Source organism: Corythoichthys intestinalis, chromosome 1 (genome assembly GCF_030265065.1).
Source record: "Corythoichthys intestinalis isolate RoL2023-P3 chromosome 1, ASM3026506v1, whole genome shotgun sequence".
NCBI classification, from domain to species: Eukaryota; Metazoa; Chordata; class Actinopteri; order Syngnathiformes; family Syngnathidae; genus Corythoichthys; species Corythoichthys intestinalis.
Genome location: NC_080395.1, coordinates 67881645 through 67906699, shown reverse-complemented (window position 1 = coordinate 67906699; position 25055 = coordinate 67881645). Strand labels below are relative to the sequence as shown.

At 40.6% G+C, this 25055-nt stretch overlaps 2 protein-coding genes and 1 long non-coding RNA gene across 7 annotated transcripts in view; 1 reads left to right on the top strand and 2 right to left on the bottom strand.

Moving 5' to 3' along the window:
• Positions 1 to 25055, bottom strand: part of LOC130916636 (casein kinase II subunit alpha'-like) — a 79298-nt gene that overhangs the window by 14848 nt on the left and 39395 nt on the right. For 3 of the 4 annotated variants that reach the window (XM_057837517.1, XM_057837523.1, XM_057837512.1), the window contains exons 4-10: positions 24410 to 24511; positions 23879 to 23929; positions 22798 to 22857; positions 9749 to 9832; positions 4995 to 5105; positions 4749 to 4850; positions 1138 to 1238 (exon numbers count right to left, since the gene is read on the bottom strand). In XM_057837517.1, the coding sequence (XP_057693500.1) occupies positions 1138 to 1238; positions 4749 to 4850; positions 4995 to 5105; positions 9749 to 9832; positions 22798 to 22857; positions 23879 to 23929; positions 24410 to 24511 (611 nt within the window). The remainder of the gene's footprint in view (positions 1 to 1137; positions 1239 to 4748; positions 4851 to 4994; positions 5106 to 9748; positions 9833 to 22797; positions 22858 to 23878; positions 23930 to 24409; positions 24512 to 25055) is intronic. The other variant, XM_057837529.1, reaches the window with a different exon arrangement.
• LOC130916665 (uncharacterized) lies at positions 13159 to 18839 on the bottom strand. The gene is made up of 2 exons (XR_009063323.1): positions 13564 to 18839; positions 13159 to 13441 (listed from the first exon to the last, which is right to left on the bottom strand). It is a non-coding gene; the product is annotated as an uncharacterized LOC130916665 (long non-coding RNA).
• On the top strand, positions 15043 to 22538 carry LOC130916612 (uncharacterized). Of its 2 annotated transcripts, XR_009063315.1 has the most exons (3): positions 15043 to 15331; positions 15411 to 22349; positions 22429 to 22538. XR_009063315.1 is itself a non-coding variant. In XM_057837472.1 (2 exons), exon 2 carries the CDS (start codon positions 16019 to 16021, stop codon positions 21959 to 21961), a length of 5943 nt encoding a protein of 1980 aa, XP_057693455.1. In that variant the 5' UTR covers positions 15043 to 15331; positions 15411 to 16018; the 3' UTR covers positions 21962 to 22507. The 2 variants fall into 2 exon arrangements, 1 of the variants encoding a protein (XP_057693455.1); XM_057837472.1 differs by having other exon boundaries at positions 15411 to 22507.

The window sequence follows — 25055 nt, the reverse complement described above, 5'->3', positions numbered from 1 at the left end:
TGGCAGAGCATTCAGAGGAAAATTTGTCCTTTACGAGGTGGAGATATAAACACTATTTCAAGTCAAAATACTTGAAGTACAGTAGGCTATGTCTACTTGACCAGTTGTCTCAGGTTGTGAGAGATTTAATTGATTAAACTCACTTTACATTGTACAGCTGATTGTTATTTTATTATATTGTTTCCTGTTTATATTTGTTGCACTTCAAGTGTAGGACAAATCTGTTGCTGGTGAAGTGGAATAAATATTACAAGGTTCTATAACACAACTACTTGTCTGTTCTTCTCTATTCAACTGACTCGAATACTGCTCAGAAAATTTCAAATTCTTTGACATTCAACAACTTTTTAAAGTAACGGAAATAATTACTTTCCCTGGTAACTAGTTACTTTTACTATAGAGTATTTCAGTTACTAACTGAGTTACTTTTTGGAAGAAGTAGTGAGTAACTATAACTAATTACTTTTTTGAAAGTAACATGCCCAACACTGCGGCTGTGTTGTTTTAGCAAATACGGCAGCATAGACACAGAAGACGACACCCGGTGTTCTGTTAAATTTTGCTCCTGAAACTTTTATGGCGGCAAATTAGCATTCTTTCCCGTTCAGTTGGACGCTCAATACTATCCAAAGGTGCTAAATAAACAAGTTACATCATGAACACACATGTGCAACATGAATACAGTATAAATAAATGCTTAATGGCACAGGGAAATGGTGAAAGAGCTATGAGCAGTCGAGTGTGAGAACTTTCCTTCATGTGCGTATATGACTAAACGTAAGTACATATTCCTTTCTTGATAGGAAGTTTACTTGGGAATCATTGATATTCGAGGCAGTTTGTAAAATTACATGCATGTGCAGAACCACAAAGTTGCAAATTTTGATGGGGTCCAAAATCTGACAGAACACCAGCCCAGTAAGTGGATTTGAAATTGAATATGAAGATGACTGACAGTTTCAGCGTCAAAGTGGATAAAATAATTGCTGTTTGCAACTCACCACATCAGTGTTTACAGTAAATGTTTTGTGAGAATGACTAAAAAAATAAACACCTTGGATGGCTTTCTCAATATTTTTTGTTACAATGAAAAAATGTAATTAAAAAAAAAAAAAAGCTTATTATGGAAACACTTACTGTCCAAGGAGGTCTTTGAAGTGAGTGTTGAGTTGTATGTGGTACTTATGCAGATAGCAGAAAAGGTCATCAGTTCCAAGAACTTTAGCAATCCGAACCAACTGAAAAAAGGATTAAATCATTGTTATTTCGCTCCTTCAAAATACTGTGCTGTATCTTATTTTAGGTGTCACAAACAACAACATTTACATGAATGGCAGGCAGTTTTTTGATGAATGGTTTGGAAATTGCATGGTTCTGAGAGAACCCTTAACTTGCGCACGGCCCACTCATTAGGTAAGGGTTAATAAGAACATCTCACAGAAATAATTTAATCCATGAACATACCCTAAAACCTTTGAGGATGTGGGTTTTCAGATAGACCCATCTTAGAAAAATGTCCCGTATTTTTCGGACTATAAGTCACAGTTTCTTTTCATAGTTTGGTCGGAGTGCGATTTATACTCTGGAGGGACTTATGTGTGAAATTATTAACGCATTATTATATGATTTCACATGTTATTTTCACACCACACTGCAAGTGGGCACTCACAGCTTGTGTTTCAAAATGTTAACATGTTCTTTATGCAATACAAATAGTCCCCGGTTTACGATGTACCCGACTTACGTGAATTCGACTTTACGACGCTGAACTCTAGCCCGCCATTTTGTCTCCAGTCGTTTATTTTATTTTTAATAATGTTGACTTTTGTTTTGTGATGCATTCTTTTATTTTGACACAGGAATCATAGAGCAGGTAGTTCTTCCACACGCAAGTAAGAGCGCATGTACACACAAAAAAAAGTATTTGCACTAGGGCTGTCAAACGATTAAAATTTTTAATCGAGTTAATCACAGCTTAAAAATTAATTAATCGTAATTAATCGCAATTCAAACCATCTCTAAAATATGCCATATTTTTCTGTAAATTATTGTTGGAATGGAAAGATAAGACACAAGACAGATATATACATACAACATACTGTACATAAGTACTGTATTTGTTTATTATAACAATAAATCCACAAATGGCATTATTAACATTCTTTCTGTTAAAGTGATCCACGGATAGAAAGACTTGTAGTTCTCAAAAGATAAATGTTATAGTTACAAGTTATAGTCATTTTATATTAAAACCCCTCTTCATGTTTTCGTTTTAATAAAATTTGTAAAATTTTCAAACAAAAGTAGAGTTAATATAATAATAAGAATAAAAATAACAATAATAAGAATGGAGTGACCAAAGTCTGAGTAATGCCAGTTCACTTTGCATTGTTGTTTAGCTGTGTGAGAATAGGGCCTCATTACTACAGACTGAAGTGCTTTTCTTTTTGTGAACATAATTTTTTTTGAGAGATAGAATATTATTTTTATTGTGCTTTCACTAAACGATACTTATGTTTGTTGTGAAGGAGTTGCCGAAGCTTATGCCAATAAACGGCGCAGTCCAAAGAACGCCTGTGTCCACTCGCCTTTATAACACATATATATATCTCTGTGCACATCTTACCCAAAATACAACAAGAGACACATAATTGCCATTAAAAGAAAGCAAACCTACCAAAATATGTGTTGAGCACAAATAGCACAATGCAACAGCATAAACGTCTCACAACTACTAATTCTCCCACTATTAGAGGGAATAACATTAGTATGGAACGGCGCTGTGCTGCCCTCAAGCGGCCGGTGGCATTCTCTTCACTCTTAATGTCCATAAACTGTGTCATTGAAATCTGTTTGAGGCAATGCGAGAGCGGGTCATTCAATGCATGCGTTAATTGCGTCAAATATTTTAACGTGATTAATTTAAAAAATTAATTAATGCCCGTTAACGCGATAATTTTGACAGCCCTAATTTGCACACACGAAGAGGAGCGCATTTGCTCCCACGAAGAAGTCGCGCAGCCGAGTGAGAGAGTGGTTAAAGATTAAAGCTACAAGCCTACACGCACGTTTGTTGCGTGTGAAGCATCTACAGAGGCAACACCTGTATATTACACCTTTTGTCCTGTTTATTGTGCATTTTCAATTGTGGTTGTATTTGGGCAAGTTTATGTAATTGGTTTTGAGGATATACGGACGCTAACTGATACAGCAATAACAATCCACACAAACGATTAGGATGTATTAGCAGCAAGTTAGAAACACAATTTTGAATTGCTGTTAATGAAGATGAAACTGATTTCATTTCATTTTTATTTGAGTTTCATCCTGCAAGTGTTGATGTAAAGAGCCGCTGAATAAAGTCCATAAACTACACGGATTTCTGACATCGTCATTTCAGAGCTTAGCTCGCTGTTTAGCTAGGACTTAACTCCAACATCTTGGCAAGGGCAGTACAATGACGTATAATACATGTTTACGGATCGTTATTTAGAGATTTAGAGGGTATTTAGGGGTACTTAAAGGGTTAATTACAAGTGATGGGGAAATTTGGGTTACGTCACCAACATAGGACTTCATTCTTTACTACCTGTAGTTATCTTTTTTATTTTTATTTTTTAACCTGTCCTGTTCAGCTGCTTGACACAAAGAATGGAGATCTGAGTGTCCGATTGATCTGAACAGTTTCAATGTATCACATGGTAGTATGACAGACTTCCGTTGTGATCATTCAACGTACCTCGTTTATTAGGAGAAAGCAGCGAACAGGAAGGGGTTATGGGGAATAGAAGAAGGAGAGAGCGTGACAAAAGAAGCACAAAGAACAACAAGAAATACAATGAACGCCTACAATAACTATGAATATGTTGGTGCTATCATTAGCTAGTTGTATTTGCGGTTGCCACCTTGTGCAGGGCCAGATAACCAAGGAAAGGGGGGTGTGAGAGATAAGTGAGAGGGGTGGAATGCGCACAAATCAGCCATGTGGTCTAGAACCCAGTATTTGTGTGAATCCCTTGTGAGTGTGAGTATGTTGACATCCTATTCTATGCTGTCTCATCGCTAATCCTGACACCGAGGTTTTCTACTTGAGTCTGTCTAATTTCACCTAGTCATGCTTGAATCCTATCTGACATGTTCTAGTCCCGCAGATGAGTGGAGTTGCCGTGTGGGTGCCGCCCCAGGCCATGGCCCTTCCCCAGCCAATCGGGGGTTGGGAGTGGGGTGAGCCAGCGAAGCCTATCCCTCCTCCTGCAGCCCAGCAAAGGGGCCATCGTCCTCCCCCAGGGACCCAGGGTGGTCCTCTGGACCATCTGCGCCCCCATCAACCGGCCTTCAGGGATGGGATAAGGGGACGCGCCACCACCCTCCACACCCACCCCCGCCCGCCCACCCGGTACTACTTGTAGTTGCGTATCTGAATAACAATGTAAAGTTAACATGCTGGGCACAGTCTCAGGTCATCGTTTATGCGTCATGTAAGGTTAGCATACCGTACACTTATTCAGTCTGTTGTATTTGTTTTAAAATTGCCTTTCAAGAGGACATGTCTGTTCCCGGTGTTGGATTTTATCAAATCAATTTCCCCACAAAATGCGAGTTACACTCTGGTGAGACTAATATGCCCCCCCGCCCCCCACCCCACACCTCTTCATTGTGCATTTTTTGGCTGGTGCGACTTATGGTCTGAAAAATACTGTACTTTTAATGCATTAAATGGCAGAGTTACTTTATTTCTGGAATTTTACCTGATCATAGTTGTCTTGGCCATGGAAAAATGGCTCCTTCAAAAAAATCATGCTTGCAAACATACACCCAAGACTCCACATGTCCAAACTATAGTCATACATCTGGAAGATGGGAATATATGACATCAATGCAAAGGAAAAAAATAGTCAAATATCAGGACTTGAACAAACATTGACACAACAATAAAATTTTTTTTAAAAAAGCAGTCTTTTTACTGAGAGAATTCCTAAAAGCAAGTACTGTACCTTGTAATCAACAAGCAGCTCTGGGCCTTTAAAATAGCGGGAGGCCACCCTGACATTGTATTCTTGATCAGGATGGTAAAATTCTGCCAAACCCCAATCTATCAAACGCAACTGTAACAAAAACAGAACAATTGAAAAGAACTTCACTTGTTAATTTATGTGTCAAAAATACAGTGGGGCAAATAAGTATTTAGTCAACCACCAATTGTGCAAGTTCTCCTACTTGAAAAGATTAGAGAGGCCTGTAATTGTCAACATGGGTAAACCTCAACCATGAGAGACAGAATGTGGGGAAAAAAAAAACAGAAAATCACATTGTTTGATTTTTAAAGAATTTATTTCCAAATTAGAGTGGAAAATAAGTATTTGGTCACCTACAAACAAGCAAGATTTCTGGTTGTCAAAGAGGTCTTCTTCTAACAAGGTCTAACGAGGCTCCACTCGTTACCTGTATTAATGGCACCTGTTTTAACTCATTATCGGTATAAAAGACACCTGTTCACAACCTCAGTCAGTCACACTTCAAACTTCACTATGGCCAAGACCAAAGAGCTGTCGAAGGACACCAGAGACAAAACTGTAGACCAGCACCAGGGTGGGAAGACTGAATCTGCAATAGGTAAAACGCCTGGTGTAAAGAAATCAACTGTGGGAGCAATTATTAGAAAATGGAAGACATACAAGACCACTGATAATCTCCCTCGATCTGGGGCTCCATGCAAGATCTCACCCTGTGGCGTCATCCCAGAACCACACGGCGGGACCTAGTGAATGACCTACAGAGAGCTGGGACCACAGTAACAAAGGCTACTATCAGTAACACAATGCGCCACCAGGGACTCAAATCCTGCACTGCCAGACGTGTCCCCCTGCTGAAAAAAGTACACGTCCAGGACCGTCTGCGGTTCCCTAGAGAGCATTTGGATGATCCAGAAGAGGACTGGGGGAATGTGTTATGGTCTGATGAAACCAAAATAGAACCTTTTGGTAGAAACGCAGGTTCTCGTGTTTGGAGGAGAAAGAATACTGAATTGCATCCGAAGCACACCATACCCACTGTGAAGCATGGTGGTGGAAACATCATGCTTTGGGGCTGTTTTTCTGCAAAGGGACCAGGACGACTGATCTGTGTAAAGGAAAGAATGAATTGGGCCATGTATCGAGAGATTTTGAGTGAAAATCTCCTTCCATCAGCAAGGGCATTGAAGATGAGACGTGGCTGGGTCTTTCAGCATGACAATGATCCCAAACACACAGCCAGGGCAACAAAGGAGTGGCTTCGTAAGAAGCATTTTAAGGTCTTGGAGTGGCCAAGCCAGTCTCCAGATCTCAACCCCATAGAAAATCTATGGAGGGAGTTAAAAGTCCGTGTTGCCCAACGAAAGCCTCAAAACATCACTGCTCTAGAGGATATCTGCATGGAGGAATGCGCCAAAATACTAGCAACAGTGTGTGAAAAGCTTTTGAAGAGTTACAGAAAACGTTTGGCCTCCGTTATTGCCAACAAAGGGTACATAACAAAGTATTGAGATTAACTTTTGGTATTGACCAAATACTTATTTTCCACCATGATTTGCAAATAAATTATTTACAGATCAAACAATGTGATTTTCTGTTTTTTTCCCCACATTCTGTCTCTCGTGGTTGAGGTTTACCCATGTTGACACTTGCAGGCCTCTCTAATATTTTCAAGTGGGAGAACTTGCACAATTAGTGGTTCACTAAATACTTATTTGCCCCATTGCATGTTGTACTTTGCCATTACAAATGCTTCTTTTTTATGAGCATATGAGACTAATATGATTGCAGTATAGTATACAAATTGAACCAACACATCATCAGAAATCAATGAAAGCATTACGTGAGAGACAAAACCATTTGAGGCAGAATATAAATCGAATAATCAATTTTTCTGAAAGTTTCTACTGCAAGTGCTGGCCTAAATTAGCCTTGCAAGCAAGATGGTCTTGTCCGATTTATTCACTATACAGCAACGTCTTGCCAACCTCCAGTGTCTAACCACTTTGTGGCCATCTGATGACCGGGCCAATCAGGCAGAAGCTGAAAACATGACTGGTTATCAACTATCTGCTTGAATACAATGGTCGGAGTGCAAAGCTTTTCTTGCAGATAGGTCGATTTATGAAGTTTTGTCTTAAATAAACTTCATTTCCTCATTAAAAGACTAACAAAGAACATCACGAAAAGCTTTATTTATTTATTTATTTTTTTAATACGAGAAACAAGGTTTTAATGCTCTTTCGTGAACCACTGCGTCACACAGGGAGTCCTCGGGTTACGACCTACAAAGTTTCTACTTTACTAAACCTGCGCCTCGTCTGCCATTAAGTCCACTGCACTAGAGATGTCCCAATCCGATCACTTGATAGGAAATTGCGCGTCATAATCGGGGGAAAAGGATAGGGTTTTTAATTTAAGAAATATATTTATTTTTAATTAATGTTAATTTTTTTCTAATATCGTTCAGGCATATCTGAAACAGCTATTCAAGTAATCTGATAAAAATTCTTCTTGTTTTAATATCGCAATGTAATATCAGACAAAGCACATCGGTTAAGATACAGTGCCCTCCATAATTATTGGATTTATAATGATAATGTGTTTTTTAGCTTCTAATATTATTTTTTCAAAATAATATGGGACCTTAATGGAAAAAAAGAGAAAAATCCAACCTTCAATACAAGTGTATTTATTCAGTGGGGAAAAAATCCCACATAAAGAAATAATTATTTGACATCAAATAATGTCTGTCACAATTATTAGCACCCCTGGTGTTAATACTTTGTACAACCACCTTTTGCCAACAAAACAGCACCTAATCTTCTCCTATAATGTTTCACAAGATGGGAAAAGACAGAAAGAGGGATCTTCAGCCATTACTCTTTGCAGAATCTCTCTAAATCATCCAGAGACCTGGGTCCTCTCTTCTGTACTCTCCTCTTCAGCTCACCCCACAGGTTTTCAATGGGGTTGAGGTCTGGGGACTGAGATGGCCATAGGAGGAGCTTGATTTTGTGTCTGGTGAACCATTTCTGTGCAGAATTGGCCATATGTTTAGGGTCATTGTCTTGCTGAAAGACCCAATGACGACCCATCTTCAGTGCTTTTCGGTGCTTTTCAGCATGCGCATCTTTCGTGGCACGCCAGACCCACTTAGAGTGTTTGTTGCCAAAAAGCTCAATCTTGGTCTCATCTGACCAAAGCACACGGTCCCAGTTGAAGCCCCAATACCGCTTGGCGAACTCCAGACGTTTGCGTTTATGATTGTGAGTGAGGAAAGGTTTTCTCCGTGCATGCCTCCCAAACAGCTTGTTGGCGTGTAGACAGCACCTCATACCCACTGTGAAGTATGGGGGTGGGTCAGTGATGCTGTGGGACTGTTTCGCTTCCAAAGGCCCTGGGAACCTTGTCAGGGTGCATGGCATCATGAATGCTTTGAAATACCAGGACATTTTAAATCAAAATCTGTTGCCCTCTGCCCAAAAGCTGAAGATGGGTCTTCACTGGGTCTTTCAGCAAGACAATGATCCTAAACATATGGCCAAATGGTTCACCAGACACAAAATCAAGCTCCTCCCATGGCCATCTCAGTCCCCAGACCTCAGCCCCATTGAAAACCTGTGGGGTGAGCTGAAGAGGAGAGTACAGAGGAGATGAGCCAGGTCTCTGGATGATTTAGAGAGATTCTGCAAAGAGGAATGGCTGAAGATCCCTCTTTCTATCTTTTCCCATCTTGTGAAACATTATAGAATAAGATTAGGTGCTGTTTTGTTGGCAAAAGGGGGTTGTACAAAGTATTAACACCAGGGGTGCTAATAATTGTGACAGACATTATTTGATGTCAAATAATTATTTCTTTATGTGGGATTTTCCCCCCACTGAATAAATGCACTTGTATTGAAGGTTGGATTTTTCTCTTTTTTTTCCATTAAGGTCCCATATTATTTAGAAAAAAATATATTAGAAGCTAAAAACACACATTATTATTATAAATCCAATAATTATGGAGGGCACTGTATGTTGTGTTTGTGCTCACAAAGACCCAACATCGCCGACAGTCAAAGCTAAACAACGTCCGGTTCATGTAACCTAAAAATAAGGACAGTAATATAATAAATTGGGTTACATGTATGCTTCATATTGCAATGTTGAAGAGCATGGACTTGTATTCCACTTGAATTGTTTGTATATTTTGGCCTTCTGACATTCACACACGAAAAGAAACGCAAGGGAACACAGCTTTTGAACTTTATATGCAAACGGCAAATGACGGAAAGTAAAAGCTCAAGATGCATTGAAAGTTCACAAAACTGGACATGACAAACACACAAATGGTGTCAATGAACTAAATGTCTATAGTTAAAAATATTAAAATAAAGTGATATTTTTACAAAGCGGATTTCACCTATCATGGGTTATTTTTAGAATGTAACCTTTGCAACAAAGGAGAGACCGCAGTGTTCAGAGCAGTGACTTTTGCTTCATCTTTCTTCATAGAATGAACCATGGTGCTTTAATTACCAGTTATAAAAATCAAGTTATCATATTCCTAAAATATTTTCTTCCAAGTGTTGAATCTAGTAATGCATAACTGACCAGGGAGAAAAAATACAAATAAAAACTAAAAATATGCATTGTTGACCATCGTGATTACGCTGAACAAATAACAACAAAATGATAATATAATTCACTATAATGACAACAAGCAGTTAACAGTAAACACACAACAGTACCTTTCTCAGCTGGTGGTCGATCATCACATTGTGGGGCTTTACATCTCTATGCATGATGCCCATACTGTGAGAGTAGTCCAGAGCCTTGGACACACACAGTTATAAGATATATTAATGATGTTGAAATTTCTTCAAAAAAGGCATCACAAGACAACACAATCACATCTCTTGCAAATGTGCTGTATTATTGAAGATCGCAGTTACTAAAAAGCAATACTGTATCTATAATTTGAAAAAGCACTTCATTGAATTTTGTTTATCATTATTTCTGTTCTTCTTTAATGTTGATGTTGCCATCCTGCCGGCGGGGTCGTCGGCGGGGCCTCTTGGGGCCCACGGGGCCTTGGGTGGGGCTTGCTGTGACTTGCCGGTGGGGTGGACGTCCCCTGGTCTCCGGCGTTTGGCGTAGCGCCTGTTTGGGGTGCGGGGTGGGTGCTCGGGCGGCGGGGGGAGGGGTGGCCGGTTGCGGGTGCGTCAGGGGTGGTCTGGGGCGGGGGTTGTTCAGGGCCCTGGCGCTTCTCCCGCCCTGCGGCCGGTGGTTCTGATGGACAGGGCCACGCCTGCGGGAGCCTGCCTCTTAATTCACGCACTCCTCACTTTACACAGTAAATATCTTTCACCCTGGCACCTAGATACTCATTCATTCCTCCGGAGAGTCTAGACGGGGCCATACAGTCCCGGCCCGGCTCCCCCGTTTTTAATGCATCACACACCAAGGTTGTGGGATGGATGGGACCTGTTGGGGGCGGGGTGCCTCACGGTTACCTCCTCTCGGCAGGCCCCGCCATTCCTGCACCTTTTTTTAACGCACCACACTCCACGGAAAAGCTCCGGCAAATGGCAGTGGGACAGGTGGCTGGGTAGAAATTCCATGCAGCGGTCCCACTACCCTAAGCCGAGCTCTCCTATTTTAATGCATACATTGCACTACCCTCCCCACACAATCCCGTCACGGTGCTGGGTAATGGCTGCCAGCCGGGAACCTGGCAGCCACAGTAATAGGGTGGTAGGTGGGTCCCACACTTTTTCTCTATGGCGTGGCTCCTGGGGCGTGGTCTCCCCTCTGCCTGGGCTGCCGGCCGCGGGAGTGGGAGGAGGTCAGGGCTCCGTTCTCGCGTCGCCCCGCGGCGGCCCCTCGGCATTCTCCTGCCTCCGCCTTCCCCTCCCTTCTCTGCCTGGGTGTCTGCCCTGCGCTCCGTCGCGGGTTGCTTGCTGGACGCCGGTGTATCGGCTGGATGTCGCCTGCTCCGGCGGGGGACCCTGCCCTGGGCTTGGTGGGCCGCTGGGGGTCCTGTGGCATGCTCTGCCGGTTGGGGGGCTGCGGCTCGTTGGGGGTGGGCGAGGGGTAGATGGTGCGTCCCCTCTTCCCATCCCAAAAGGCCGGTCGAAGGGAGCGTGGGTGGCCCAGGGGACCACCTGGATCCTGGGGGGGTGACGATGGCTCCTTTGCTGGGCTGCGGGAGGAGGGATGGGCTGTGCTGCCCCCCCGCCAAGTTACTTCCGGTCTCCAGTCATATGAATTTGCATATTAAGCTAAATATTTAGTTCCAACCGTTTCAGATTTAACATTTAGGATATACGATATAAATTTAAGATTTATATGAAATATTTAGTTCTAGATTTAATCATTCAGGTCCAATACTTCTTATTTAAAAAAAATATTTAAGTTGCTAAATAATGTTTTAAATGTGCAAAAAAAAAAAAGTGACTAAAAATTTCACACCACATTTTAAACACTGTGTGGCGCTAAATGTGAGAAAATGTTGTTGTCATTTTCAGCATGTGCTGCTTTACAAACGGCGCCCCATACATATTCGCTGCTTTGTCATAATAAACGAGGTATGTTGAATGATCAAAATGGGAGTATGTCATACTCTCGATGGGAAACATTAAAACTGTTCAGACCAACAGGGAATGGGACGTACTACGTCATTGTTTGGACCCGCCTCCATGCTGGCAATATAATTCACTTCCGGGCCGGCAGAGTCAATGCGGATTGTAACGTGTGGTAGTGCTAAGCTAACTCTTTCGGTGTTTTAGAAAGAAAATATGGGTGCTTATTGTTGCGTTACCGGGTGCAACAGCGTCTCCTACGACAAAAAAAGGGGTTAGGAAAAATGGACTCACTTTTCACCGTTTTCCTGCATGGAGGACCAAATATCAGATCACGAAGGTACGACGGATGGCTGGATTGCAGCGGTTCGTCGGAAAAGCATTTCTTATGATCATATTTCTGCTGGAATGAGAGTGTATTCCCCTCATCTCTACTCTTGTAAGTTGAACGATTTATCCGTTTTGGTTTCAATACGTTTTTTGTTTTGGTTTTTTTCTTTACTGTTGTGTAAATCTGCCTCGGTAGCAATGCTAACCTACTCCTCCTCATCACCTACCTGTTGTGTTACTAGGAAAACCTGCATATGAAATGCTGACAACACATCCCGATTGGTCACCATATCTCTTCTTGGGTTATTCTGAGGTCAAGCGCACCACATCGGAGCGTTGAGAGGTTGGAAAGGCGAAGAGTGCACGCTGAAACTTCAGTTTGCTCTGCTCTTACAAACACGATCCCAAGTGTTATGAAAAGTCAATAAAATATGAATACCAAAACATGACTTGAACAACTTCTTGACAAACTGTAACTGCTTGTTGTTTACTTCAGGTCTTCATAATAAACAGGTGTAATAATTACAAAGTCAGGTGACTTAATTTTGTTATTCTATTTGGAATATGCATTGACAATTTTTGGACAGTGTTGTAGACAAGAACTGGGACTGATAAGTTGCAATAGATTTATTTCAAGTAATGCAATTTCTCCAATACGATATTTGAATTGACAGTTTAAAATCTTTAAATTAGTGCAAACAAGGCCCACCCTCTGACGGTGGCAGCAAATATTATATAAGTAATACACAAATACAAGATCACAATAAACGTGTCTTTGTCAAAGCAGTTTAAAACACTATTTACTGGCCTTGGGTAAATTGCCAGACAGGATAAATATGTGCTTTAAAGTTCTTGCATTTCCATTTTAAGTATTGCAAGTACTAGTCTCCAACACAGTATTTGAACTGACAGTTTAAAATCATTTTAGTACAAAATGGCCCACACTCTGGCAGGGGGCAGCAAATATTATAATACATAATACATTATAAAAAGCTATATACTATATAAATACAAGATCACAACAAAACCTGTATTTTTCAAAGCAGTTAAAAAACATCCAGTGGCCTTAGGTAAATAAAGGTGTATAAATATGTACTTTACAGTTCTTGCATTTCTATTTTAGGTATTGCAACTTTTCCAACACTATTTGAATTGACAGTCTGAAGTCTACATAAGTGCAAATAAGAATATTATAATTTAAAAATAATAATAGAATATATAAATTCAACATTACAATGAAAGGTGTCTTTGTCAAAGTGGTTAAAAAAAAAAAAAAAAAAAAAAAAACGTCACTGGCCATAGTTAAATAGCCAGGCAGAATAAATATGTGCATTAAAGTTCTTGCATTTTCACAAGTTAAAAGCCCGCAGTTCATCGACGAGAAGGGCAGACCCAGATGGCGTCTGCTGCAGGGGCTTGTTTGAGTCCGACACAGGACAAATGGAACCACTCCATTGAACAAATTTTCTTTGTCAAATGATCCAAGAAGAGAGATGGTGACCAATCGGGATGTGTTGTCAGCAGGTTTACCTAGGAACACAACAGGTAGGGGAGTCGTAGTAGGCGAGCATTGCTACCGAGGCAGATTTACACAACGGTGCAAAAAAACAAAAACGTATTGAAACCAAAAGTGGATAAATCGTTCAACTTACAAGAGTAGAGATGACAGGAACACACTCTCATTCCAGCAGAAATATGATCATAAGAAATGCTTTTCCGACGAACCGCTGCAATCCAGCCATCCGTCGTACCTTCGTGATCTGATATTTGGTCCTCCATGCAGGAAAACGGTGAAAAGTGAGTCCATTTTTCCTCACCCCTTTTTTTGTCGTAGGAGACGCTGTTGCACCCGGTAATGCAACAATAAAGCACCCATATTTTCTTTCTAAAACACCGAAAGAGTTAGCTTAGCACTATCACACGTTACAATCCGCATTGACTCTGCCGGCCCGGAAGTGAATTATATTGCCAGCATGGAGGCGGGTCCAAACAATGACGTAGTACGTCCCATTCCCTACTGGACACTTAGGCTACGTTCATACTACAGGTCTTAATGCACGAACCCGATTTTTTGTCATATCCGTTTTTTTGGCGTGCCCGTTCAAACTGCTTTTATCCATTGAGACCGTTCAAGTATTACGCATGCGCACGAATTCGCAGTCCGACCCGCGCTAAACAAGAAGACCCGCATGCGCAGAAGCATCAAAACAAATGACACACGTCATCCGTCATTCCAGGGATATCATGTTTTGCTTTTCAAAAGGAGGACACAAATAACAGACATAAATAATCCCCGTTTAGGTTTATATTCAAAGTTTATATGGATCGATAGCATGCACGCACTGTCCGTGCACGTCACACACATATGGGCAGTTTGCCCCGACTCTCTCTCGGCCGTGTAAGCAATGTTGAAATATTGCTCACTTGTAACAGAGAAAACTGAGCATTCTCAGGCTTATCCTCAACCCATTTTTATTTTTTATGACTGTTGTGAAGCCCAGCCCTTCCCCGAAAGCCGTGTTCACTGCAAGCTAGGCGCTAATAACGCACAGGTGCATCGCTACGGTAACGACTCTCTCGCTATTTGATGACGTAATTGCTGCATGAAATCCGATTTGCGGGACTGGACAGTACAGACCGCCGCGACAGTCTGGAAAAATGTGGCCCAGATCGGATTTAGACCACATACGAAAGTGACCCAGATCGGATTTGAAATGGTCCCGTTCTATGCGACTTGTCACGTTCAGACCGTCAAATTAATGCCTCACTCGAGTCGGAAAAACACGAAAAAATTGGATTCGTGCATTAAGACCTGTAGTATGAACGTAGCCTTAGACTTCCATTCTCGATGTCAAACAGCCGGACAGGTAAAAAAAATAATAATAATGTTGATGTTTTGTTTTTTCCGTTTCTGTTTTTCAATATATGTACGTTTTTTTTTTTGTATTTTTTTTTCCAAGCACAATTCTGTTTTTTCATGAATTTTTGCAAAAACTATCTAATTACAATTATTATTTTATTCATTTTTTATCTCACATACCAAATGGACCATGAAAAAGGGAACAAGTTTTACAACAAACTTTTGTTCTGGCTGTGAATTGTTGGATTATGTTCTTCCATCAAAAAGTTCAAATAAAAAGATGTGTAGCTGTCGCAATACAAGGAGTTGGAATTTATTGAGTGTTTTGCATCCACATTGTTTTTGTTTTCTACCTGTGTCGCAATACTGCCATCTTATGGTGAAATATGTTAATGTGAATACATAAAGTTCACGCGTTGTTTTGCGTGTACCGCGAGAAGAGAGAAAGAGCGCGAACTCACGGACAGAAAGAAAAGAAAAGATGGAGGACGCTAACGAGAGAATACAGACTCACGAAGAAATTTAACAGCTCTCTTATGTTTGGACAGAAGGCGCACACGGTATGATTGTATTTTATTGTAATGGATGTTGTATTTTATTTTATGTATGTTTATTGATATTTTTTGTATGCTCTTTTAGTTTTTCACGGTGTTGCTCGCACAGCAAAAGGAGGAAATAAAGTCTGGCGAAATACATCAGTCGATTCGTGGCCATTTTCTGTTCCACTCAAATAGTTTGAGAGCCGTTACAGTGAAAAACGTGTCCTGTTAGGGCCAAATAAAAGACTTGTCCATCGTGGCCAAGTGAAAAATACGTGTTGGCCAAGTGAGGAACGTGGCCCAGTGTAAAACGTCGCAGCCAAGTGAAGACCGTTGTGGCCAAGAAGACGCGACCGTTGTGGCGAAGCGGTCCCGCTGGCCATAGTGGAGAAACTGGTCCCTTTGGTGAAGAAGACGGTGGCTCATGCGCCGTTGATGAAGCATACATCCCGCGACTTCCCGACGGAGGAGGCCTGTCGCTACCGGTGAGAGAGGGATTGCAGCCGACGAAGGAGGGCGATCGAGCGGCGAGGGATTAACGCGACTTCGGCGTGACGGTGCTACGTGAGATCGAAGCCTGCATCGACATCTTCATTTTCATGGATCGACAGCAGCTGGATTTCCAACTTTCAGCATCTTTACCAATGGAAATATAGCGGATTACAATTCATCTCATCAACACAAGTCTTCAATAAGCACAAGCTTCTCATGGAAACCAGGTCAGAGATTGAAATACGTTTAAGTGAAATCCATGCAGACCTTGAAATACAAAATTTTGGTCAACATCCAATGCTACCTGCATTTGAAGTTGAAACAGGAGTTAGGCGTTCAGAGAGAGAAAAACATCTAACTGACAAAATGTTAGAATGGAAAAAAGATGACATAACAAGTAAAGAAAGACATTTTATGTCAACCTATTTGCAATTTAAAGCCGAGGTTCAATTAACAAGATCCAAACTGAAGGTGGCATGCTCTAAGTTTGAGTTAAGTGATATGATTCAAAGGGTTGCAAAATGTGAGTCAGATGTAGGACAAAAGTATTTTGCTTTACGAACACTGATCACACCATCTCAAGACATAAGGAGAAAAATGGACAGTTGTAGCTCAGTCTCCACAGAAATAATAATGCTTCTAAAAAGGCGTTATGCAGATGTTGACAAAGAATTTGATGCACAAGCTACAAAAGAGTCACTAGCCCAGCTATTGCAAAGAGAAGATGCAAAGTCAATATTCGGCTCAACAGTGTCAAGACTTGAAAGTCGGTACAAAAGTTCTAGTGAGCATGAAAGTCAATTGTCTGCCAAAAAAGCCGAAGCAGCAGCACGTTTAGCTTCAAAACGAGCAGAAATAATAAGAGAAAGGGAAATCTCCGTGCAAAGGCAGGAGATACTAGCTCAGCAGGAAAGGTTGAAAATGTTGGAAAACCGAAGAGATCTTGAGGCAATAGAGGCAGAATACAATGCATATGTTGAAGAGGAATCAAAGATGAATGCTGAAATAAATGCTAGTGAAATAAAAGTCACTTCTAGTCAGCCTTCAATACAACAGAACATTGTCCCGCGCCCACAAGTTCTTCATGATCCAGCGCTAGCAACCTTACCTGATGTAAAAATTACACCGATTTCCCAAAATGTGTCGGTCCCACAAATTCATGATAGCAATACGGTGCTAAGGAACAGTGAAGTAGCGCTAGTTCAAGCGTTAAAAGAATCGCTTACTATGACTAGACTACCAGCCCCAGAGCCATTCATATTCAGTGGAGATCCGTTGAAGTTCATCGAATGGAACACCTGCTTTAAAGCTCTCATAGAAACTAGCTGTATTAATCCAGCACACAGACTGTTCTATTTGAAAAAATACCTAAGTGGAGAAGCACTTACTGTGCTAGAGGGGACATTTTACCGAAGCGATGAAGAAGCCTACCATCAAGCTTGGGATGCCTTGAATAAACGTTATGGCCATCCTTTTGTTGTCCAGAGAGCCTTCAGAGGAAAATTGAGCAGTTGGCCAAAAATTGGGTCAAAAGAGTCTCTCAAATTGCGAGAGTTTAGTGATTTCCTCATTTCATGTAAAAATGCTATGCCCCATGTACAAGGCCTTAAGGTATTAGATGATTGTGAGGAAAATCAAAAAATACTTCTCAAGCTACCAGACTGGGCAACAACACGTTGGAATAGATATGTAACAAAAAGACTAGATGAAAAAAAAGAATATCCAAGTTTTGTAGAATTTGCTGAGTTTGTGGCTGAAGAAGCACGCATAGCATGCAATCCCGTTTCGTCCCTGTTTGCATTGCGAACATTCGACAAACCAGACAAAGAACAGAAGCGTATAAAGGCAAGTGTTCTAACTACTACGACAAAAGCGGTCAAAAGTACGAAGACTACAAGCACAGCTCAGCGTAACGAAGAACCCAGTGTTATCCCTTCTACTGGACTAAACAAACGAAAATTTGAATGCATCTGCTGTAAGCAAAGCCACTTTATCTACAAGTGTGAAAAATTTGCTGAAATGTCTCTTGCGGAAAGGAAAAGGTTCGTCATTGAGAATAATATGTGCTTTAGTTGCCTAAGAGTTGGTCACATTGCCAAAAATTGTCGTCAAAAGGCTTCCTGTAATATTTGTCGAAAAAATCATCCTACTCCACTTCATGAAGATCGTCAACAAGTGGACAAACCTGAAAGGCCACCAGAAGAAGAAAATGTTTCTGCAGTGTCAAATAATGTAAAAATTGACAATATTGACCGTACGTCAATGATTGTTCCCGTATGGTTATCTGGCGCAAGTAATAATGGACACGAGATCTTGGTTTATGCACTGCTAGATACACAAAGTAGCAATACCTTCATTGTCCAAGATATTTGTGAAAAAATCCAAGCAGTTACAGAGCCAGTTAAGCTGAAATTGACAACAATGACAGATAGGGGATCAGTTGTACAGAGTCAAAGAGTGGATGGGCTGAAAGTAAGAGGTTACTTTTCACAAGAATACATTGACTTACCAACCACATATACTCGAGATTACATTCCCCTTGAACAAAACAGTATTCCGACTCGTGAAACAACAAAACTGTGGGCACATCTTCAGAATATCTCAAAAGAAATGCCAGAATTGTTAGATTGTCCTGCAGCACTTCTAATTGGATACGATTGTGCAAGAGCTCTTAAACCAAGAAAAGTGATCCCAGGCAATGATTATGATCCTTATGCCATTAAAACAGACTTAGGTTGGAGTATAGCAGGATCCATTAAGCCTTGGACAAGTTCAGTGGAGGTGACCGGAGCGTGCCATCGTATTTCTGTTAAAGAACTGCCGTTCATCACTCCCTCCTCTGTGATTAGAGCATTGGAGAAAGATTTTCTGGACACAAATCCTAAAGAAGGAACTATATCACAAGAGGACATTCAGTTTTTGCAGATCCTGAATGGAAAAATAAACGTCAATGAGGAAGGTCATTTGGAAATGCCATTACCTTTCAGAGAACGTCCACAGCTTCCAAATAACAAACAGCTTGCAATAAAGCGACTGAATCATTTGAAAGCAAAAATGGGAAGAAATGCTAAATACAAAGAAGACTATACAAGATTCATGAAAGGTGTCTTTGAAGATGGTGATGCAGAAGAAGCAGTAGACATACCTGCAGATGGTGTCACATGGTATATACCTCACCATGGGGTATATCACCCCCGAAAGCCAGAGAAGATAAGAGTCGTCTTCGACTGCTCTGCTAAATGTCAGAATACGTCTTTAAATGACCATCTTCTCACAGGCCCTGACTTAATTAATGCACTTATAGGAGTACTCTGCAGATTTAGAGAACATCAAGTTGCCATCACATGTGATGTAGAGAAAATGTTCCATCGCTTTCATGTTTCTCCAGAAGACAGAGACTTCTTAAGGTTCCTTTGGTGGCAGGATGGGAACACTAGTGCAGAGCCCAAAGAATATCGCATGCGTGTTCATATTTTTGGAGCAGCATCTTCGCCAGGATGTGCAAACTACGGCATCAAGTATCTTGCTCATCAATTTGAAAATGAATATCCCTTGGCAGCAAATTTCATTCTCAAAAACTTTTACGTGGATGATGGGCTGATCAGTGTTGATACAATCCAAACAGCAAAACAGTTAGTCTGTCAAGCACGAGAAGTTTGCGCAAAAGGAAAATTGCGTTTGCACAAATTTGTTTGCAACAAAAGAGAAGTCTTAGAGGTACTCCCAGAGTCAGAACATGCTAACAACAGCAAAGATGTCAGTCTGAACTATTCCGACATTCCAATGCAAAGTGTGCTCGGAGTCAAATGGGACGTAGAAGCAGACTCGCTCACGTTCAATGTCGCTTTCAAGGAAAAGCCAGCCACTCGCAGAGGAATCCTGGCAACAGTTGCAAGTGTTTATGATCCACTAGGATTTCTCTCTCCATATATTCTGACAGGAAAACAAATTCTTCAGGAAATGTGCAAGCGTGGCATAGGATGGGATGACCCAATTCCCCTCGCTTTGGAGACTCAATGGAAAACATGGCTAGATGATCTGAAAAATTTGCCCAAAATTCAAATACAAAGATGCTTCATTCCTGATAACATTGGCTCATTGCAAAGAATCGAGATGCATCATTTCTCGGATGCAAGCAGCAGTGGCTATGGACAGTGCTCATACATAAGGATCATAGGAGAAAATAAAGTACACTGTGCTCTCGTCATGGCAAAAGCCAGAGTAGCCCCAACGAGAGTAGTCACTATACCGCGTCTTGAGCTCACTGCGGCTGCTGTTTCTGCAGGAGTAAGCAACTTTCTTAGAGAAGAGCTCGAGCTAAAGATTGATGAAGAATTTTTCTGGACTGATTCTCAAGTGGTGCTCGGGTACATTAAGAACGAAGCAAGACGCTTTCATATTTTTGTCGCAAACAGAGTACAAAAGATCAGAGACTTGACAGATCCAAAACAATGGTTCCACATAGAAACTGATCAAAATCCAGCAGATCACGCTTCTAGGGGTCTCAAGGTGGCAGAGATCATTGACTCAAGTTGGTTAACTGGACCTAGATTTCTGTGGGAAAGACAACTTGTCACAAAACCACATTCTCCATCACTTTTAATTGGGGATCCTGAAGTGAAAGTCCTTAAAACTAGTGTTCTTGAGACAGATCGTTTTCTTGAGAGATTCTCCAGAATTTCAGATTGGAACATGGCAGTCAATGTTGTCGCAAGAATAAAGACACTTGTTAAAAAAGACAAATCAGAGCTTATTAGTGTTGAGGAGAGGCAAGCAGCTTCTCTAGCACTGATTCGTGCAGCACAGAAACATGCATTTGAAAAGGAGTTGGAGCAGTTGAGTCAAAAGTCCAACAAATTGCCCAAAAGTCACAAATTGCACCAACTTGATCCTTTCGTTGATAATGACCTGCTTAGAGTCGGAGGAAGGTTGAGAAAATCCTCAGCATCATTTGAACTGAGACATCCTGTGATTCTTCCTAAAGATGGAATTGTCACAAAACTGATTCTTGATCATTGCCACAAGAAAACACAACACCAAGGTCGTGGCCAAACACTGAACGCACTTCGAAGCAATGGCTATTGGATCTCAAGTGCCAGTAAAGTAGTGGCCAATTACATAAAAAACTGTGTCATTTGCAAAAGGGTGCGAGGGTCAACAGAGGAACAACGAATGGCTGACTTGCCAACTGATAGAGTAGATCCCTCACCCCCCTTCACTTACACAGGACTAGATTGTTTTGGTCCTTTTTTCACAAAACAAGGCAGAAAAGAATGCAAACGTTATGGACTCTTGTTTACGTGTCTAAGCTCGAGAGCCATTCACATCGAGATGTTAGAAGATCTCTCTACTGATTCGTTTATAAATGGTTTGAGATGTTTTATAGCGATCAGAGGGGCAGTCAGAAAGATCAGATCAGATCAAGGTACAAATTTTGTCGGAGCTCGTAATGAGTTTGAAAAGGGTCTCTCAGAACTTGACAAAGACAGAATTGCTACATATTTAGCTAAAAACCAATGTGACTTTCAAATGAATGTTCCTGAAGCAAGTCACCGAGGTGGTGTTTGGGAACGCCAAATCAGGACTGTTAGAAATGTTTTGAGTTCAGTCTTGGCACAAGTCACAGGAAGACTTGATGACACCTCACTGAGAACTTTCTTTTATGAGGCTATGTCAATTGTAAACAATCGACCACTCACCACGAACACTATCAATGATCCAAAGAGTGCAGAACCTTTGACGCCTAATCACTTACTCACAATGAAAGAGTCTATGCCACTTCCACCTCCAGGCAATTTTATCAGAGAAGATTTGTATGCTCGAAAGAGATGGCGAAAAATTCAGTATTTGTCTGAACAATTTTGGCATAGATGGCGCAAAGAGTACTTAACCAGTATAAGCTTAAGACAACAGTGGCATACATCCAAAAGAAATGTAAAAGTCGGAGATGTAGTGCTAATTAAGGAAGAGAACCTTCCTAGGAATGAATGGAAGCTAGCAAAGGTGGTTGAAGCCAACAAAGATGATGATGGTCTAGTGCGAAATGTCAAGGTTCAAGTGGGACAAAGGGATTCAGGAATCAAAGGTGAACGTATAAAACAGTTGTCCTACCTAGAGCGATCGGTTCAAAAATTAGTAGTATTAGTACAAAATGATTGAGTTCAAAAAAAAAAAAAAAAAAAAAAAAAGGTACGTTTCTAATGTTTTGTTAGGAAAATTACAATGTTGTATATTGTGTGAATATAAAACCTGTTGTAATTTTGGTGGCAGTGTAGCTGTCGCAATACAAGGAGTTGGAATTTATTGAGTGTTTTGCATCCACATTGTTTTTGTTTTCTACCTGTGTCGCAATACTGCCATCTTATGGTGAAATATGTTAATGTGAATACATAAAGTTCACGCGTTGTTTTGCGTGTACCGCGAGAAGAGAGAAAGAGCGCGAACTCACGGACAGAAAGAAAAGAAAAGATGGAGGACGCTAACGAGAGAATACAGACTCACGAAGAAATTTAACAGCTCTCTTATGTTTGGACAGAAGGCGCACACGGTATGATTGTATTTTATTGTAATGGATGTTGTATTTTATTTTATGTATGTTTATTGATATTTTTTGTATGCTCTTTTAGTTTTTCACGGTGTTGCTCGCACAGCAAAAGGAGGAAATAAAGTCTGGCGAAATACATCAGTCGATTCGTGGCCATTTTCTGTTCCACTCAAATAGTTTGAGAGCCGTTACAAGATGTATACAAAAAAACAAAAAACAAAAAAACAAAACAAAAAAAAAAACAGCATTTTCAGTCATTTTAAAAGAAACATACCGTTTGTCAGCACGCAAAAACACTTTATTCAATGTAAATCTCATACTTTTTTAGAAAACGGACAAACAGCAGAAGCTTCATTATTTGAAAGATAATGTACTTCTAGCTGCATTCTTTGATTAGCTGATATTTTTTTTGTTTGGTCAATGTGTTTTTGGGACTACAAGATGGTCTTACCTTGAGAAGCTCATACATGTAGTAACGGATATCATAGTCTGTCAGTTTCTTGTAAAGTGCCTGTGGAACATGAAGTAAGCGATACAAATTACAGTCATGAAATCATAGAGAGCAAAGATTTATCATTACAACGCAAAAAGGGCGGACTGGCATACGGGGATACCTGGGATTTCCCTGGTGGGCTGGATTCGGGAGAAATAAGAAAGGTCGTACAATAAGTAGGTTTAGGTGACACTATACATGCGCGAACTGCAACCCTACATATTTTACACGTACACGGGAAAAATAAGTACAGGGTGAAAAATAGGTAGGAATTGGTGACCGAGGTCAAGCCAGCGGAGGTTCGGGTTTCCCGTGGTCAAACATGACTGGACCCTAAAATTAGCACACCGGCGTAATCTAAGCATTACGGTAAATGCACTCTGACGGAGCGACAAGGTAGTTGACTTCCGTGTGCTCACGTTGTTCCCCAGTCTTAAAAACAATTTCAACACTCTAAAATATATAACACCACCATTGTCATAATTTCAAAATTGACTCAAAACTATAGATTTTTACTGTACAAATATTTTGAAAATTTTGATCAAAAGTCCTACATGTGAACTTTCATCTAGTTACAGTTCTCATTTTTGTGGTACTGTAAATCCACAAATTTGAGGTTGGTGAGCATTAGTAGTGGATCTCTCTGACTGCTCCCATACTCAGTCGAAACTATGTATTTTTACTGTACCAATATTTAGAAAATTTTAGAAAAAGTCCTACATGTGTATTTTGATCAGGTTACTGTTCTCTAATTGTGTATTCATTTTATAGTTTATTGTATTGTATTATTAATCATTACACAGTTGGAAATATTTTACTCTAATTAATTAATCTAATTAAGGGCTTGGATTATTGTTTACTGTATGATTATTGTCCAAAACAATAAAGTGCTGTTTTTTCATCTAGGGACAGGTACAGGTAATTGTGGTGACAGCTGGATGGCTTCCAACACCGTCCATGACATGGGCCGGTCTTTCAATGACTCCCGGGCCACTCTCCCCCCACAGTCCGCCCCTGCTAGTGGGCAAAGATTAAGTACCTTAAAATCCGTATTATTGATGCTCTCAAAGACAAGTGCTGGTGTTCTGGACTGGAGACAGAACAACAGTAAGTCTTAACGTAGATATAAAAATCCAACTGTTCGAATGCTAGGGGTTTTGTGATTATGAAAAAAAAAAAGAAAAAAGAAAAAAAAACAATAAATCGAAAAAAAAAAACCGAACAATATCCTGTTTAATTGATAAAATAACTTTGAGCAGGAAAGTAAAAATGGACAAGGGATAACATACTCTTGCAACTAAAAATATGTGACAGGTTAGAGGTCAAATATATGGTGGGAAAGTTTTGACATGATTTATCTTGCTCCCATTTAATATCACAAAATCTGATACTTGAACAGGGGTGTGTAGACTTTTTGTACATACTGTAAGTGAGAACAGGGTAAGTAGTCCGTACATGAACACATACGATGCACATTACATGAACGAACGCATGATTACAAGCTTGCAATGCAATAAATACTAGAGCTAGCGAGTCCCCATACAGCAAAGAATGCAGACATCAAACTCACCACTTGGTCTTTAACTGTGTCAACTAGCCGGATGATGTTGGTCCCTCCTTGTAGATTTTCAAGAATCTTAATTTCCCGTTTGATCTTCTTCCACTTGACAGGCTGAGTTCAAAAGAATTATTAATTGACTGTCTGAGACAGCTCTGTAACAACAGACTCAATAATTTTTTTGCCATTTCTTGTCAAGAGTGCTCTTCTAATGTCTTGCAACTGGTGTATGCCTGAAAATCAACTATGGATGTCCCAATCGCATATTTTTGCACCCAAGCCCGAGTCCTCCGATTTTGAGAATCTGCCGATACAGAGTACCGATCATTAAAAACCCGATCCTTTTCACCCGATTCCGATTCTCTGAAAAATGTCCCGATTTCCGATCACGTGATCTAACATAAAACAACAATTAAAATGTTGTTCTGATTGAGAAAAGGCAGTATAACAGTTAACGCTGCGCTCACACCTACAGATTACCCTCTTATAGACCCTACTCACCGACGTCACAGAATGACGTGTCGCTGTATCCGGCCGCCATATTGTCCGTCTCTGTTTAGCCCTATTCTCAATGGTTTCAATTAGTTGTTCAGTTTATAGATCAATTCATGGAAGCCCCAGTGCTTTCAGACGCTGTAAACTCATTGGATGCGTTGCA